The sequence below is a fragment of the Ovis aries genome, chromosome 1 (assembly GCF_016772045.2).
Source record: "Ovis aries strain OAR_USU_Benz2616 breed Rambouillet chromosome 1, ARS-UI_Ramb_v3.0, whole genome shotgun sequence".
NCBI lineage: Eukaryota > Metazoa > Chordata > Mammalia > Artiodactyla > Bovidae > Ovis > Ovis aries.
In genome coordinates this window covers 263404400-263423450 of record NC_056054.1, presented here as the reverse complement: position 1 = coordinate 263423450, position 19051 = coordinate 263404400, and the positions used below count along the sequence as shown (strand labels likewise).

Below are 19051 nucleotides of genomic sequence, written 5' to 3'. Positions count from 1 at the left end.
GAACTTTCAGCTCCACTCATCTCCCTCAAAAGTCATTTTTACAGTTTTCATTTGGCTGTGATCCCTCGTGGGTTCACTGAGGAGACAGCATCTTTGTGGATGCTGAGTCTTCCTTTCTGTGTGGGAGCTACCCCAGCCTCCTCTGTGTCCCTCAGGGAGAAGCTGTGTTCACCAGTCCTGTAAGTGTATTCCTAAGGCATTTACGTTGTGCTATCACAGCCATGCAAACAGGACATTGCCTGCATTGTAGCCCCTAAGGATGTGGCCATAAAGAAAAGCTATTGCCATCTGAATTCACCCTTGAACTCAGCCACGTTGCTGAATTCGCTTCTTGGGGTGTGAGGATTTCAGTCTGTTTCATGGGGTTCCAGGCTTGTGGTCCAGGCATCTGCAAATACTGACAATTGGCTTTCCATGTGACAGTTGCCTGGAAGGAGCAGGGGCTCTGCACGTGCATGGGTGGGAAGGATGTTTCTGTTCCCACTTCATCTTCCATGGCTCCTTGTGCTGATATGGATGCAGTGGGAGGAGCAGTTAGAGCTGTTTGTAGACCTTTGTGAGCCCCTGAGTCCAAGCAATAAAGGGCCTAGGAGAAGGTGAGAACCCCAACTTGTCTCTCTGCATAGAGGTTCTGGGAGCCCTGGCCATGACCTAGGTGGGTGCCTGGCCTTCCTCTAGGTGGCAGGTTGGCAAAGACACCAGAGGCTCATGAACTTGGGGGCTGAGAAGGGCAGTGTCCCACAGACCCCTCCTCAAGCACCCGTGCTCCCTTGGGGACTCTGGGAAATACATGGGATGGGGGGAGAGGAGCTCAGGGTGTTGACACAATGTCCCCAGACCTCATTCTTCCCCAGGACCAGCGTGAGAGGATCTCTATGTGGCCTGGGTTCTTGCCTTTATTCCTTGCAAGAGCTGCCCACAGGGAGTCAGATTTTTGTGTTTGCTCTTTGAAAATAGGTACAGAAAGAGTCAGAATAGGTCATGCGTGAATCTGGATGCATTAAATGGGTTCAGTTGGTGTGACTTTTATTATCTTCCTTGTGCGGAGCTGCATGCCTCTGGCTGGTCCAGCCCTTCAGAAACATCTGTTTTTGGCATTTGCATCAGTGTTTTCACGCTCAGTATTAGTGTCCTGGGGCTGCCTTGAAAAAGTGCCATAGGCTGGGCAGCTCAAAAAATAGTTGCTAATTACAGTATTACACTCTGGAGGCTGGGAATCCAAGGCAGAGGTGTGGGTGGGGCTGGTTCTCCTGAGGCCTCTCTCTTGGGCATAGGGGTGGCCATCTGCTCCGTGTCCTCACATGGTCATCCTGTGTGTGTCAGGGTCCTCATTTCCTCTTCTTATAAGGACATCAGTCATCTTGGGTTAGGGCCCACCCCAATGAGTGCATTTCACTTTTATCACCTCTTTAAAGGCCCATCCAAAAAAAAAAAAAATCCTATTCTGAAGTGCTGGGGTTAGGACTTCATCTTAACGAATTTTGGGAAGGGAAGACAGGATTCAGCAACACGACTTGTAGCTGAAGCTTCTCATATTTGGCTCTAAAATAAGACTGGCTTCAGTGGAACGTGACGGGTCTTCCTTCTCAGAGAAACTTAGCATTTTAGCAGGGACTTGTGGCCCCAGAATCTGCGGCTCAGTGCTTCTCCATCACGGGTACGAGTTCAAGATCCCCGGCTCCTCGGCAACCCAGCCCTAGGCCAGCTCCTCCTCCGGTTTCAGCCTCCTCCCTTCTGAGAAAGCTCAGCTGGGAAGAATCCCAGTCATCGCGCCCCCAGTTTCATAGACAGCGTTTGCTGAGTCGGGGATGTGAGTAAACCACGCTGGAGGGTTCCTTTCCAGTTTTGTTCCTGTCTATAGGTGAGGACATCGAAGAGATGATGTGAGGGGAGGGTTGGAGGTGGGAGCTTGTGGGAACAGGATGTCTGTTTCCAGATGATATCAGCAGGGGGTCAAATGAGGCTTGTGAACCCCGAGGACCAGCAGGGCCAAAGGAAAGAAGAAAGTGCTCAGAAACTTTTTCTTTCTTTCTTTCTTTTTTTTTTTTGGCTTATTAGTTCACAAAAAGCGTATGCCAAATAATGAAAAGCTTCCAAAGTCATCTCACTCCGTGCCCCTCCCCAGCATAGTTCTGTGCTCCAGCCTTCTCCCACCCACTCCTCCCACCCCCTACTTGAGGGTCATTCTAGAAGTTAAGAATGACAGAAGAGGGCTTTTCTATCTTTGTCGCAGAAGGAGGTCTTGTCAACCAGCGTTATAGGATATAAAGAGAACAGTGCTTCTTGCATACTTGACCTCAAGCTCTGAGGTTCAGACCCATCTTGCTGTCTGGTGTAGACCCCCACAGGTAGTCCAGTGAGGAGGAGGTGGTGGTCTGCCTCCTTCATCACTCAGGCCATGAGACCCAGAAGCCTCACTCTGCAGAGGGTGAACCCAGATGTCTTGGGGACCACCCCAAAGAAGTGGCGACAGTGTAAATCCCATGAGCTTGACTTGTGACATTTTTATTCACCATCATGATTAGGAACGTCAGTGTGGCACTGGTGTATCCAGAAAAGAACAAAGGTGTTGGGGTCGGGCAGTGTGTCTCAGCATGACCGCACCTTCCCTCTGAGCACTCTGAGGGCTATTTCTTCTTCTTGGGCAAGGATGGGGTAAGAGGACACAGCTGAGTGCCCCCTCTATTGACTGCCTGGACCAGCTTGTTCAAAGTCAGACCACCCTTGGATGCACCATCCCTGGAGGCTTCACTGTGCCTGGGTGGGGGTCCTCTCTGGTTTCTCTCTCCTGATAGTCGGGGCGGGGCGGGGCGGGGCGGGGCGGGCAGGGCCCACCCCCTCCATTTTTCAAAGCTGTTCTCCCAGCTCCACTTGATCAAAATGGAGAAAAAGAGAAACTGAGTAAACCCTGCACCAAGGGGATGTCATAACCCCTTCCACCCTGGCCCCTGTATAAATAGCCCAATGTACTTGGGAGGACTGGGGGCAATGGGCTGAAAGGTGGCCCCTGAGGGACTGGGGGGTGACGGGCTGAAGGGCGGCCCCTGAGGGACTGGGGGGTGATGGGCTGAAGGGCGGCCCCTGAGAGATGCACGCCCTGGTCCCTGGTCCCGCGGCTGTGTCACATGATATGGCGAAGGGGACTTCGCGGGTGGAATTAGTTAAGGGTCTTGAGATGGGGAGTTATTCCGATTGTTGGGTGGGTTCAGTATAATCTGAGGGAATTCACAAAAGGGAGATGGGAGAGTCAGCAGCAGAAGGCGACGTGACTGTGTAGGTAGAGGAGCAGGGGATCTGAAGGGGCGCCACCGCTGCCTTTGAGGATGGAGGAAGGTGCCAGGGGCCGGAGTGTGGGCACCTCTGAAGGCCAGAGAAACAGAGAATCAGACTCTCCCTGAGGGCTGTGGAAGAAGAGTACTCCTCTGGCCCATTTCAGAACTGCTGACCTGCTGGGCGGCAACAGAGTAAACTTGGGTCTCTAATCACCACCGTGGGCTTACTCATTGTAGCAGCAGCAGGTCACAGATACCTGGTCTGTGGACACCAAGCTCGGTTCCTGGTTTTGATCTGGTAGGTGGTTTCCTTGCACCATTTTATTCAATATTTTACCTCCTTCAGCCTGTGTGGAAACAGCCCCAAAGTGATTGAAACAGAAAAAGGGAAAATAGCTGGGAACTTGACAAAAACATATAAAGTGGAATTTTCCCTGGGGTAGGCTTGGGGTGGGTCTTTAAATCCTGGAACCAGAGTCACAGGTCCTCATCCCTCACCAAGTGGCACGGCCGGTGCACAGGGTACAAGATGGTGTCCCCACAGCCTAGCTCGCAGGGTGGCGGTTGGCAGATGGCCAACACTCGGGTGTCTGAAAGTGCATTTTGTGCTTCTACGGATCACTTCAGGGAGACCAGCATCCCTTCTAGATAGCAGTGTCTCACGGCCTCTGCGGAGTCCCTTCTCGCCAATGTGAGTCATGTAAACACAGAGGTGCCTTCAGTTGCCCTGGATCCAGTTCCTCCAGTTAAATGCAGAGTTGGAGCCGTGAGTCAGTGTCTTCACAGGTGGGTTCACCAACTCCCATTTTCCTTCCTCTTTGTTTTCTTTGCAGAAGCACATACCCAGAGACGGGATCTGGAGCAGAGTTAAATCAGTTATTAGTATTCCATACCAGGCCGATCGATTTTAGACTTGTTCTCAAGCCAACAGCCTTGAAGCCTGGCACGATACATCCATGCTAGCACTGTGACCTTGAACTTGGCACCAACATCCAACACAGCGGCCCCCAGGGGGACTCCCTGCCCCTCCCACAGCAGTGGGAAGTGTCTGCAGACCTCATTGAATGTCACAACTGGGGGTGCCATGGCATCTCAGGGTGATGGAGGACTGTATTTTTTCCTGGCAGTGCAGGGAGGGGCTCAGAGACCCAAGGGCTTTGCACAGAAAAGAAAGGTGCTGGCTGGGCCAGGCCAGGCCAGGGGTCTACTCTTCTGCAGTCCCCAGGCCACTTGGGGTCTCAGGGACACCTTGCTGCCCACACCTGCAGCAAACAAGCTGTGGCCAGCAATGGTGCTGTGACCAGCTCAGGGACCTATTGCTCATCACAGGTGTTATCTGCACTGCTGCACCCCCAGCCTCAAGGTTGTTGGTCAATCAACTGATTAACTTGATGAAAGGACAAGGGCAGAGGGCAAGTCTGTCCCTGAGTAGGGCTCTGGGGCAGGGAATGGGGAGGGCTGAGTCCTGAGTTTGCCTGCCTCCTTCATCTCGCCAATGGGAGGAAAGCCATCTCTGCTTCGCTGGGTGATGCTCCACAGGTTGGTCCACCTGTTATCCTTCTCTATACATCCATCACCCACTTGATTTTTCAGTATGTGTTGAGGGCAGGAGGAGAAGGGGATGACAGCAGATGAGATGGTTGGATGGCATCACCGATTCAATGGAAAAGAATCTGAGCAAACTCCCAGAGACAGTGAAGGGCAGGGAAGCCTGGTGTGCTGCAGTCCATGGGGTCCAGAGAGTTCATGACTGGACATCAACAGCTGACTCTGGCCCAGCACCGGGCACTCTGACGGTGGGCACTCTGACAGCTTAAACAAGCTCCTATGTTCCACGGCTTGATGACTCCAAAGGCTAGAGGGAGGGGCTACTTCCTGTCTGTCTCCAGCCTCCCCACTCACCCACCCCATCCCTGGAGCAAGCCAGCCCAGTAACTGCTCTTTCTCTTCTTTCTTAATTTGCTCAACCCCCGCACCTACCCTCGCCAAATGGATCATGTGCTCGACTACTAGAGTGGTAAGGACTTATCATATGACCTGATTATAAAAGTCCTCTGTCTTGTTGCTTATATTAACTTGGCAGCAAATGGCCAAAGCTGCTGTGATGATAAAGATGACAGACATCCTCTGACAGTCCCCTGCCTGAGGCTACTCTCTGCACAAGAGCCAGGGGACAAGGAGGGGGGTGGTTCCTGCTGCCCTGGGTTGTTCAGGACATTTGTCTCTGTTCTGAGAAGGGGGTGTGGGGACCCGCATCCTCAGGCTGCCTGCTTCCGTGGCTCCAAGAGAAAAGAGGGGGCACATACCTTTCTCACGAGCTGGGCGAAGTCTGCGCAGTCCAGGGGCGGCAGCCCGAGCAGCGGGCGAGTACAGGTGTCCAGCGCCGAGCCGTGGCCCACAACCAGGATGACGCCCACTGTGGAAGGAAAGCACCCCGAGTCAGGGCAGGCACAGAGGATGCCCCTTATCAGGGCCTTAAAGTGGTCGGGTGGAATACATTTGTGGTGCCCCGAGGCCCTGGCGACCCCGGGTGGAGGCAGGCGTGGTTGATAACAGGTTAATGACACTGGCAACTGGCCTCTGGTTTGCATGTAAGGTCTTCTGAGCCTGTCACATCCTCACACAGGGCCGGCACAGACATACCTGCCCTCGAGCTTCTGGGATGGGACAGTGCCATGCTCTGAGCTGTGTCATCCAGGCCTGTGAACTTGAGCTTGATCAGCTGGTCATCACAATGGACCACAGAGAACTCTCACTTTATGGAAGGACCTCCAGAGTCCAGGGCAACATGTATGGGCAGCCAAGGCTGGGATGGAGCCAGGCTGGGGAGTTAGACTTGCTGCCGAGTCAGGGAGACCCTGGGGCTGTACCCACTGCACCACCTGAGGAGGAAACTGGAACCCGAGCTTCCTTGGAAAGTCCTGGCCCACAGAGTGATCCATTCGGGTTGCCCTAACGTGACTGTGAGGACTTCACAGATGGCATAGTGGTAAAGAACCACCTGCAATGCAGGACACACTAGAGACAAGGGTCCAATCCCTGGGTCGGGAAGATCCCCTGGAGGAAGGCAAGGTAGCCCACTCCAGTATTCTTGCCTGGAGAATCCCATGGACAGAGAAGCCTGGCAGGCTACAGTCCAAGGGGTTGCAATGGCATCGTGACTTTGGAGGCCACCTCTTGCATCTCCTGCACTGCAGGCAGGCTCTTTACCACTGAGTCACAGGTGAAGCCCATAACATTCCCGCTATTTCAGACATATCTGCCCCTTTCCTCTAACAACATTCAAATCCCTTGAGGGTAGATTATGCGTCTTCTTCACTGAGATTTTCCCATGATGTTCTATTTGATGCCAGACACATAGCTGATGTTCACACTTGCTAACTTAAATCTTATAGGATTGGCTTTTCATGTTTCACCATGGACATTTTCATATATACCCCAAAGGCAGGTCTGATGAATCCCCGTGTCCTCATCAGGGAGCTCCAACAGTTGTTGACGTTCTGCCCATCTGGTATCATCTGTCTGTTACCTGACATCCTTCCCTGTGAGGTATTTTTATTTTTACTGAAGTATAGTTGATGTACAGTATTATATAAGGCATAAAATATAGTGATTTGCAATGTTAACAGTTATACTCCATCCATAGTTACTATAAAATATTGGCTATTTTCCCTGTATTGCACAGTAGATCCTTGCAGCTTATTTTATACCTAGTAGTTTGTATCTCCTTGGAGAAGGCAATGGCACCCCACTCCAGTACTCTTGCCTGGAAAATCCCATGGATGGAGGAGCCTGGTAGGCTGCAGTCCATGGGGTCACTAAGAGTCGAACTTGACTGAGCGACTTCACTTTCACTTTTCACTTTTCACTTTCATGCATTGGAGAAGGAAATGGCAACGCACTCCAGTGTTCTTGCCTGGAGAATCCCAGGGACGGAGGAGCCTGGTGGGCTTCCATCTATGGGGTCGCACAGAGTCGGACACGGCTGAAGTGACTTAGCAGCAGCAGCAGTCTGTATCTCCTACTGCCCTCTTCCATCTTGCCCCTCCCTACTTCCCTCTCCCCACTGGTTCATTCTCCCACCACTCATTCATTCTCTGTATCTCTGCGTCTGCTTCTTTTTGGGCTATATTCACTAGTTTGTTGAATTTTCAGATTCCACATACAAGTGCCGTGTTTGTCTTTCTCGGTCTGACTTATTTCACTTAGCAAAATGCCCTCCAAGTCCATCCATGTTGCTACAGATGTCAAAATTTCATCCTCTTTATGGCCGAGTGGTATTCCATTGTACATATGTACCTCATCTTAATTTGTTGATTGGATGATGGACACTTAATGCAGTTTTTAAAGCATAGCCCAAACATCACGCTACTTTGCAGGATGTACCATGGTTTGCATCTCCAAATGAGGACTTCTCATTTTTATACAACTGCCATACCATTACCCCACTAACAAAATTAACAGTGTTTTTTTTTTTAATATTTCCATATTCATCTTCGATATTTAAATTTCTCTAATGGTCTCAGCCATCAGCTTAAACAGATGTTTTGTTTGAATTGTCATTTAGTCATGACCCAACATTTGGTAGTTGGTTCTTAGTTTCTACTTTTGTTTCCTGGGAAGTAGGCATGGGTGGTCTGTGTTGACCCTGCTATCCTGGGTCCCATTGGTTCCAGAATTGGGGGCCCCAGGTTTGGGGGGCATGTGTCTCTACAGAGGCAGTGTCTAGCATTCTGGAGGTGGGGAAACTGGAGGGGAGGTCAGGGCATTCCTAGGTTCAAAATCAGCCATTTCCAACTAAGAGGTAGGGGACCCCGGCCCCCGCTGCTGGTACCAAGGTCGCTGGGGCACTTACCATCCTGTGGGCAGGTGCTGACGATCTGTTCCATGCTCGCTGCACACCTGTGCACGTAATCATCATAGCTCTCGGCCGGCAGGAGAGAGGCGAGGGGGAAGGCGGGCCTGGAGGAGGAGAGGGGAGCTGCCATTCTGGCCCATGTGTCACCAGAAGGAGCGAGATGGCTCTGCCTCTAGCTAGGGCTCACGGTCAGCAGTGAGCCTCCAGTTTTGTGCCCAAAACCAGCAAAGGGCTGGTGTTGGGGGCTGCAGCCTGCATTGTCACACAGGCTTGTGATGGCAGAGCCAGCTACGGGCGGTTCTCTGGCTGACAGATGCTAGCTGGGCTCCCTGACCCTCTTCTCAGTGGGCCTGACCTGTAGGCTTCACGTCCAACCTTGCGGACCGAGTTCAGTTAGAACCCCTCACCCCCTGTATCTGACCACCCTGGATACCCGAGCAAACTCGACTCCCCCTCTACCTCCAGACGTGTCTGTCCCCCACCTGTCTGCAGTAAGGATCGTTTAAGGTCTGCAAGAATCGCCCTATTCTTATATGAACTGCCTATCCCACCCCTCTCCTGGTTGAAAAATCCCCACTGGGTCTTGTATTTGGAGAGGAGTCCCATCTCTCTTCTTTTGGCACGCCCCAATGCAGTGGTTCCTCGTGAATTATACCTTCATCTTTATCTTTAACAAGAAGGAGGAAGCCTAGTTGCAGACATCATGAGGCGGCTCACCTGTAATCCAGGCTGACGTTGAAATCCGCCTCCTTCATCTCTTCCAGGGTCATGAAGGTGGGCGTGGTTTTGCCAGCCTCCCATTTGGTCCATTCAAAGATGCCAGGTTCCACTCTTATCTTAACTTTTTTCTCCAGTTTGAACTCTGAATTCAACAGAACACAAGTATTTATCATCTTCAGGGTTTATTTTGGCTTTCTGTAAATAAGTCTCTTTCTAGGTCTAAATCAACCCTTTGCGGGGGTGGGGGGGCGGAATGTGATTTTATTTCACTTGGTGAATATTGTTCTGTGATGATGCACAGTCATGCTAGTTCTCAGACAAGAGCCACTGGGCAGTTGGAGGCTAACAGGATGACCCTCTGTCCATCAGGAAGGACCAGAGTCTCCTGGGATCTGGGAGACACCAGCAGCACCCTGGTGCTCATCCTATCCTTGCATGTCCCACTGCACACGGCCCCTGGGCTCATTCTCAGGTTAAGAAGGAGCGCACCCACGAGGACTTGGCCGGTCCACTGATCCTCGGAAAAGACGAACAACCGGGGAGCCTGTTAGTCACACAGAAGCGCCATCCTGGTAAACACTTAGCCCAGACCGAGCCAAAGCAGAGGGTGGATGGGAGTCATCTAGAATATTCTAACTCTCCCAACTCACCCTTCCCTAGGATTTTTTTTTAATGAGACAATAAAAAAGCTCCACTTTCTATTGTAAATTAGAAAACTGGAAATGGAAGTCATGATCTGTTTTGCCAAAAATAGTACATATTTTTGCTATAGAAAAACATATTCCATAAACTGAATTTTTTTTCACACCTTTGGTAACTCCTCCTCCAATGACATCCTTTCCACCAACTCTTCTAAGCTCAGCACCAACCTCTCTCTCCTCTGTGTCCAGCCAACCCTCCTTTCTCTGCAGCTTCCTCCCTCTCGTATCTGACTCCAGCCCTCCTATTGCCTCCTGGGATTTTGGTCCATGGAGCCCACTCTTTTCTTTGAATCATTCACCTTCCCCAGCCTCTAACTCCCCTCTTAGGCAGCTTAAAATCTCAGCTCTGTCTCCTTGGCCCTCCTTTGTACACTCTTAGCATCTCTTGCCCTTCCCTGTTTTATTGTGTTCACTTCTTAGACTTGTCCGGGGTTAGCCTGGCTCCTCCCTGCCCCCACCTGCCCCAGCCCAGCTGATGGGTCTTGACATCGGGCCGTGCCCGTGGTCTCATGTGGTCATCCTGTACTTCCACGTTTCCGTCCCAGTCCCCTTCCTGATTGGCGTGTCCCAACTTCAGTGCCTCCTGCCTTGTGCTCACCTGGTGACCTGACTTCTGTGTCTCTGAGAACATGGCGGCAAGCCCCCTGCTCACTCCCGCCCCTGTATCCATGCACTCTGTTCTAGGTCACATCGCTGCCATGCTCCTAGGGTGACCCAGGTCTCATGCCCTCTTCCCCATTTGGGGTGGGGGTTGAACTGGGGCCTCCAGGGCAGCTGCCCCTCTGGCAGGGACTTGCTTCTTCCTGTAGGTAGACACTCATATGGAAGGGTCTGCCGCTGGCTTCCTAACATACAGCAGGCTTTGACAGCGCTGAACAGCTCCCAGGAGCCCCTCCCCTTGCTTCTGGGAGGCCTGCATTTTAGACTTTAAAAAAAAATTTATTTATTTTAATTGGAGGCTAATAACTTTACAATATTGTAGTGGTTTTTGACATTAATTGATATGAATCAGCCATGGGAGTACATGTGTTCCCCATCCTGAAACCCCCCTCCCACCTCCCTCCTCATCCCATCCCTCTGGGTCATCCCAGTGCACCAGCGCTGAGTACCCTGTCTCATGCATCGAACCTGGACCGGCGATCTGTTTTACATATGATAATACACATGTTTCAATACTTTTCTCCAGATCATCCCATCCTCGCCTTTTCCCACAGAGTCCAGAAGTCTGTTCTTTACATCTGTGTCTCTTTTGCTGTCTCGTATATAGGGTTATCGTTACCATCTTTCTAAATTCCATATATATGTGTTAATATACTGTATTGGTGTTTTTCTTTCTGGCTTACTTCACTCTGTTAATGGGCTCCAGTTTCATCCACCTCGTTAGAACTGGTTTAAATGTACTTTAGAAGGGACCAGAGCAGTTCCCAGTTCTCTGGGAAGAAACTCACCCCCAGGTTTTTAAAAAAACGCATGCATAAGTTGGTTAAAGGCAAATTAAAATTTTGACCTACCAGAAATGCTAACAGGCTCAGTGCCTCCTCACAGTTCTCAGGGTTCACAACTGTCTTGTAAATTTAGACTGTCATTCACAGCCATCCACTCTCTTTGCACCTCTGCTCACTGCCCTCTCCCCCCCAGAGAAGAACCATGAGGTCACAGCCACGTGAGAAGGTCGCTGGAATTCTCACTGACCTCCCAGTATATGTTTGGCCGTCTGCACACAACGGAGGGCGGGGGAGCTGAAGACCGAGGCGATCCTGATGCCACTGTCCAGCAGAGCTTCCCCTGGAAAACAGCAGTGGGAAATGTGCCCTCTTTATCACTGTAGCCACTCAAGGGGGCAACTTCGGAGGGCAGCTTACTACCTGTGGCAGGAAAGCTTTTTGTAGCTCCATGATCCCACCCCCAGTGTATGCACCCCGTACAATTGTGCCTGATGAGTGGGTGGAAACTGTGATTAAGGTCAGCTAGCATGCACCCAGGGAGGAGCTGGTTTTAGTGTGTTCCTCCAGTTAACCAGTGTGTGACTTGAGGAGCCCATGAACCTTTCCGATTCTAGATTTGAGTTTCTTAATTCATAGAATGCAGACCAGATGAGCTCAATGGCCTCTTCTCTTCCACAAGGTCAATCATGTGAAACCAGAACTTCAGACAAAACAAAAGCCCAAAGGGACAGATTTTGAAATAAAATCAAAGACAGGATGTATCTTTCAATTTTTATAATAACATCCTTAGTGTACACAGTGGTCACCGATTTTTTTTTTCCTTTTCTCTCTTGTTCTTTTTGTCCCTTTCATTCCTCCTGACTTCCCCACCAATCCATTCCTGGGTCAAGTCTCTGAGCTTCCTACTTGCTGTGTGATCTTGGGTTGCTGTGTGATCTTGGGCAAGTACTTAACCTCTCTGGGCCTCAGTTTCTTCATCAGCAGAGTGAGGATAATGCTATTACTGCCCTCAAAGCACGTGGCAAGGGCTCAGTGCAAGTGACTGATAATCACTGCTAGAATCAGTTACTATTCTCTTGGTTATTGCTGTTTAATCGCTAAATTATGTCTGACTCTTGCAACCCCATGGACTGTAGCCTGCCAGGTTCCTCTGTCCATAGGATTCTCCTGGCAAGAATGCTGGAGTGGGTTGCCATTTCCTTCTCTAAGGGATCTTCCCAATCCAGGGATTGAACCCTTCATTTCCTGCCTTGGCAGGCAGATTCTTTACCACCAAGCCACCTGGGAAGCCCCATTCCTCCTAGGTTGAGCCTCTAACATACCTGCCATCCTGCACTGGAAAATTCCACAAGACGATAATGGTGGATCATTTTCAAAGTCTTTGATGCCGCGGCTCCGTTTGGGCAGGCTGCGAGGGAAGTTCAGGTCTGGCCGGTAATATCTTCCTACAGCATAAATAAGCGCCAATTGTTCAATTCCATTAAGTTAGGTCATACCTGCCCCACTAAATGCTTAAGATCAAGACCCACATTTGAAGCACAGTAATTAAACTGTTGTCAACGGTGTTTTTTCTTGAATGTACCCTGCGATGTAGATTGAATTTCAGGAGGAAATTCTACTCTACTCAGCACACATTTCCTCAAACTCAGAAAACCCGTGTTTCATCTGCAGGCACCACCAGACCTTCTTCATCCTCTCAAAACCCCTCCCAAAGATACACTCGCGCAACTGCCCTGATTAAGAATAAGCATCTCCATGACTGACTTAGCTTAACTCAATACGAATCTCAAATTGGCATTAATTAATTAGGTGCAATTCAACCCATCTCCATGGCTTTAAGGTGTCACATTGCCTGTGGGCCGGAATACAGATGGCAGGAGCGGGTCCTGCATTGTGTGTTATGAGTCAATTGCTTCAGGCTGGAGAATTCCATGGGCAGAGGAGCCTGTGGGCTACAGTCCACGGGGTTGCAAAGAGTCCGACAGGACTGAGCAACTTCATGTTCACTTTCAGTTTTCAGGGGGGAGTGGACGTCAGGGGGATTCACTGGGACTGCCCTGCCTTCACCCCAATCCATTCAGAGGCTCAGAGCACTTTGGTTCACCTTGAGTTTGACCTTGAACTCTATGCTTGGATGGTCTGGTGCACATTCTGGCACCACCAGTGACTAGTTGTGTATTAGGGGCAGCTGACTGATTCCCCTTATCTGTAAAATGTAGCTGACGATATAGTTGTTTGAATGAGTCAGTAAGAGGATGCCTGGAGCCCAGAGCCTGGCTCAGAGTAAATAGTCAGCAGGGTTAGGTCTGATCTCATCCTCAGATTATCTGTGATCCCTACAGAGGACTCCGGAACGCACCAAGCCCTCACATCCTCTCACATGTCCCCAAGACGTCCTGGCCACAATAGATTCTAGCAGCCAAATTCCTCTCCTGAGATCTGCTCTATGTACGTCATGTGGCTGGTCAGTCACTGGTGCGTGAACACACCAGCCCAGCCTTCCAACAGTTCACCAATCAGAGAGAGGTAGCGGCTGTTTACCATGCCTTGTCTTTTTAGGTTCCATGCAAGATTTTTCTAGAAGCCACCTCCCCAGAATTTCCATTGACAGAGACTTGTTGGAACTGGAAGCCTTAAAGGCTTTTATTAAATGCCAAAGTGTTAGCTGAGTCTGCACGGAAGGTGGTAATTGTTTTCCATTCAAAGAGAAGGTCCGTCACTTTTATCATATTCTCAAGAGCATCTATGACTCCCCAGATGTGAACCTATTCTATTGAGGTCTTTTGCCCTCACTGATGCTTCATCTGTGGTCACTTTGCGAGGCAGAGGGCAGGGCTCCAAAGAAGCCGAGGATCTGGGAGGAGGTTAGGCTCTGATGGGAGTTCAGTCTGAGTAAAGAATGGTGCCCCAGGGCTCTGACTAAGAATACTGAGACGCGATCTGTGTTAGCTCTAATTCCTCTGTTTGGATCCTGCCAGGACTGTACTTACCATCAGGTGTTGTACACTGCTGCAGCCAGGACTTCCCGAAGATCTGGTCCACCCTCTCCCCATGGCGCACCACCAGGACGCTTCTCCTCACTATCGTGGCCTGGGATGGGGGGAGGAGAGGCGCCTGAGGTTTACCACTGCGTCCTGAGACTTGCCCCCGGCCCCCACTCCAAGGCATCCCTCCTGTCCTTGTTCAAAAGTTATGCTGTGCTGTACTCAGTCGCTTCAGTCGTGTCCGACCCTTTGCAACCCTGTGGACTGTAGCCTGCCAGGCTCCTCTGTCCACGGGATTCTCCAAGAATACTGGAGTTGACTGCCATGCCCTCCTCCAGGGGATCTTCCCAACCCAGGGATTGAACCCATGTCTCTTGTGTCTCCTGCATCGGCAGGCGGGTTCTTTACCACTAGTGCCACCTGGGAAGCCTGTTGGGCCTTTACAATGAGATGGGAGTAGGAATCATCTGTAATTTCTTGCAGCCTTTAATGTTCTGGGCACTAGAGTGCACACAGGAAATGGAAAGTGGAATGAATGGTCCACCCCTCAGCACATTGGTTTTCCACCTTCCCTCTTCTTCCAAGTACCTACCCTGGTCTTGTCCCTTCAGGCTGCTGGAATGAAACACTTTCTGACCCAGGGATTGAACTTGGTTCTCCCTCATTGCAGGGAGATTCTTTACCTTCTGAGCCCCCAGGGAAATCCATAATCTATAGTATTAACATAATTGTATAAAATATATATTATATGATATAATAGATGTATATATATGATATGTAGATAAGTACAGATCTTTTTGCAACCTGTGATGGGTTACATTCCAATAAAACCGTCATAAGTGGAAAATGTCTTAAGTCAGAAATGCATTTAATGTATCGAAACTATTGAACATCTAGCTCAGCCCAGTCTACCTTAACCGTGCTCAAACACCTACATTAGGTGACAGCTGGGCAAACTCATCTATCACAAAGAGTATTTTATAATTGTGAACATCTGTGACTTGCTAGATATGGTACTGAAAGTGAAAAATGGAACGGCTGTCTAGGTACAGCACGGTTATCAGTGTATTAGTATTTCACTCTAGTGATCAAGGGCTAATGGGGCTCTGCTGCCACTGCCAAGCACCAGAGAGAGGACTGGACTACCCATCATTAGTCTTGGAAAAGGGCAGAATTCAAGTATTTAAAATTCTACTGAACGAGTTTGCTTTTACATCATCGTAAAGTCAAAAGATTATAATTTGAACCTTGTAAGTTGGGGACCATCTGTATCTAATGTATCTATCTATGTATCTTCTATGTATCTATTATCTATCTATCATTTATTCATCCATCCATCCTAGTCTCCTCTGTTGTTGGCACTTGTCCTCTTCCGAGGGGCCCTCCAGGACCACCCAGGTGTTGGCATGTTAAAGATGGTTCTTTGCTTGGTGTCAGGGTATATGTTTAGCTGTGAGTAACCAGGCAAGAGGGGCTTCCCAGGTGGCACTTGTGGTAAAGAGCCCACTTGCCAATGCAAGAGATATAGAGAGACACGAGTTTGATCCCTGGGTTGGGAGGATCCCCTGGAGGAGGGCATGGCAACCCACTTGAAGAATCTCAAGGGCAGAGGAAGCTGGCGGGCTACAGTCCATGGGGTCACAAAGAGTTGAACATGACTGAGCAACTGAACAGAAGTTCCAGAGCAGGATGGGAAATTCCACATCAGCACTGGCCCGTGGTCTCCTGCGACTTGTGCCGTCAGCATCCGGAGCACCTGTGCCTGATTCTGGGCCACAAGGTGTCGTCCACAGGTGCCCCACTTAGGGGGTCTCACTGGGGCTGAGGACAAGCATGGAAAGTTGAGCCACAGATGGCAGAGGATGGGGTGGGGGAGCAGAGCTGATGGTGCAGGAGGTGGGCTGGGGGGACTCCACGGAGGACGCATGACTCAAGGTCACCAGGGATGTTTGGGCTGAGATCACTGGGGATGTTATAGCACCCACTTCAGGGGCTGAAAACAAAAGTAGCTTGTTCCCTTCTGCTTCTGAAGGCTCAAAATGAAGGTATCACAGGGCCAGTTCTCCTCAGAAACTCTAGGAGAGGGTCCTTCCTGCCTCTTTGAGCTCCCGGCAGCCCCAGCATCCTTGGCACGTGGCCGCCTCGGTGTGTGGCTCCAGGCTGTGCCTCCTGGTCACATGGCTTCTCCCTGGGTGCTGCATCTCCTCTTCTGCGCACATCACACTCCTGCCTTCGGTGATTCAGTTTAGAATCACGGGATAATCCAGAACAACCTCTCCACTGAGATCCTCATCTCAGCCCCACAGGCAGACACACGTTTCCTCGTAACTTTCACAGGCAGCAGGAATTGAGATCTCACTTCTTTGGGGCCGTTGTTCAGCCCACTACATGATTGGTTTAGCACACCTGTAGCCAGTTTTCCTTTCTCACAACGTGAGTGACTGAGCTTTGGTCGCGAGCACCGAGCTTTGGACAGGAGCTGTATGTGGACACTGGACAGGTTCACAGCCCTGTGTGTGCGTATGTGTATATGTGAGTGTGTGTATATGTGTATGTGTGTGTATGTGTATGTGTGTATGTGTATATATGTGTGTATGTGTGTGTAGTGTGTATGTGTATATGTGTATGTGTATATGTATATATGCGAGTGTATGTGTATATGTGTATGTATGTGTATGTGTGTGTATATGTGAGTGTGTATGTGTATATATGCATATGTAGTGTGTATGTGTGTGTATGTGTGTGTATGTGTATATGTGTGTATATGTGAGTGTGTGTATGTGTATGTGTGAGTGTGTATATGTGTACATGTGTGTATATATATGTATATGTGTGTATGTGTCTGTGTATGTGTATACGTGTGTATGTGTGTGTATATGTGTGTATATGTGTATATGTGAGTGTGTGTATGTATACGTGTGAGTGTGTATATGTGTATACGTGTGTATGTAGTGTGTGTATGTGTGTGTGTATTTGTATATGTGTGTATGCGTATACGTGTGTGTATGTGTATATGTGAGTGTGTGTACGTGTATATGTGTATGTGTGGGGGGGGTCACCCTCTTCTCCGAGGTGGACAGAGCAGAGGGATATATGTATATGCGTGTGTATATGTGTGTGTATGTGAGTGTGTGTATGTGTATATGTGAGTGTGTGGTAGCAGAAGGATGCGCCCTTTCCTGGCCCACCCAGGCCTGAGCTCCGGGAAGCAGTGTTTGAATGAAAGCTGCTCCTGGGGGGCCGAGTCTCCCCAGAGCTGACCCAGGCACGGCTGCGTGGCTCGTTTGACATCGAGGGCCCCGTCACCTGTAGGGACTGCAGGCTGCTGAGGCTCCTGGACGAGGATGGCGGGTTGGGCTCCCCGTTCCGTCTGCTGCTGAGCTCACCGTCCTTTCTGGAGCTCAGGTCAGGGGCTACACTGAAGGTGTACGTCCTGTGGGAGAGGAAAGGGATGTCATGTCACGTGGACACTGGGAGGTACCTGGTCATAATGTGACTGAGAACGCAGGAGGCCAGATGGGTGGATGGGGTCATTTTGAGGGTAAAACAAAACAATGGTTCAAAACTGCTCTGTGCCCAAATGCATGGCATCCAGAGGGCTGGTACTGGTTTATCTTCCCCATCACGACCTGCTGTGGACTGCAGTGTGTCCCCAGATGTCTAGTCCTGATGCTCAGGACCTCCAAATGGGACTCTGTCTGGAGGTAGGGCCTTTAAAGAGCGGATGAAGTTAACATGAGGTCACCAGGGTGGGTGCTCATTCAACCTGCCCGAGTCCTTCTGAGAAGAGATCAGGACACAGAGGGAGGACCCTGTGGGGACACAGAGAGGAGACGACCATCTGTACACCCAGCAGAGAGGCCTCGGGAGCTTGAGCTTGGCCTTCCAGCCTCCAGGACTGTGAGAGGAGGGACACCTGTTTAAGCTGCCCCGTCTGTGCTGCCTTGTCACTGGGCAACCAGGGCATTGTCCTCTTAGATTCACCTTCCAAAGGCATGAAGACGCTCGTGGTGGGGATGCAGGGCTAAGGGAGCGGAACAGACACATCAGTGCCACAGAAACACACAGAAAAGGCACCCATGCACAAGTGGGCAGGTGGGCAAACTCAGTACCCAAGCAGCTGCAGACAGGGTGGAGGCGGCTGCTTGTCCAGGGGATCAAGAAAGCTGCCCTGGGTGGGCAGTTGCTTGGGAGCTTTGAGGACCACCAAGGGCACACAAGAGCTGTGAGAAGCCCAGAAGGCCAGCGGGTGGTGGTGCCGAGGTAGAGGACAGGGTAGGGGCCAGAGGAGCAGCGTGAAAGAGGAACTAAGAGCCAATGGCCGTGGAAATCCTCCAATGACAAGAAACTGCCAGGTTCCCCCAGGGGAAACTCAGTCTATAAAGGGAAGGTCATCTTTTCAAACTGTATGGAAGAATGATCTGGGCTTGCCAGGTGGCGCTAGTGGTAAAGAACCTGCCTGCTAAAGTAGGAGATGCAAGAGACATGGGTTTGGTCCCTGGGTCAGGAAGATCCTCTGGAGCAGAGCAGGGCAATCCACTCCAGTATTCTTGCCTTGGAAATCCCGTGGACAGAGGAGCCTGGCAGGCTACCGTCCATGGGGTCACACAAAGTTGGACAAGACTGAAGCGACTGAGCGTGCACACACATAAGAATGACCCACAGTCATCTCTTGGTTCCCTTTCTTACTGGACCTGAACCTGGGTCCTGGTGATTGTGAGGGAAGGACTAGTTATACTGGAGTATAAGTATATAACTAGTTATACCAGTTACACTCATGGGGCCTGTAGGCTGCTTTATAGCATGTGGGCAAGTTTCAAACAGGGTTGAGCAAAAGACATAGACATTCAGAGCAAAAAAATGAACAGTAGCTGGAGAGGAAAACAGAGTAAAAAGAGAACTTGTGCTTGATTTTAAGATGACAGCATCTTTGTCTGCTGGTGGGAGCCACTGGGGAGGGTCTCATGAGGACAGATGATGCTGGTACAATGCCCTTGGAGGATGCAGGATGCCCAGGAGGTGTGCAATAAAACAAACTACAAACGGGCACCCTCAGCTAGGAGTTGGGCCC

At 50.3% G+C, this 19051-nt stretch overlaps 1 protein-coding gene across 1 annotated transcript in view; it reads right to left on the bottom strand.

Moving 5' to 3' along the window:
* Window positions 1-2484: 2484 nt before the first annotated feature.
* UBASH3A (ubiquitin associated and SH3 domain containing A) overlaps window positions 2485-19051 on the bottom strand; it is a 40296-nt gene continuing 23729 nt past the window's right edge. Inside the window, exons 7-14 of the mRNA XM_027960765.2 lie at window positions 17287-17413; window positions 13987-14086; window positions 12319-12441; window positions 11244-11336; window positions 8848-8992; window positions 8128-8234; window positions 5579-5688; window positions 2485-4128 (exon numbers count right to left, since the gene is read on the bottom strand). Of these exons, the coding sequence (XP_027816566.1) occupies window positions 3991-4128; window positions 5579-5688; window positions 8128-8234; window positions 8848-8992; window positions 11244-11336; window positions 12319-12441; window positions 13987-14086; window positions 17287-17413 (943 nt within the window). The 3' untranslated portion in view covers window positions 2485-3990. The remainder of the gene's footprint in view (window positions 4129-5578; window positions 5689-8127; window positions 8235-8847; window positions 8993-11243; window positions 11337-12318; window positions 12442-13986; window positions 14087-17286; window positions 17414-19051) is intronic.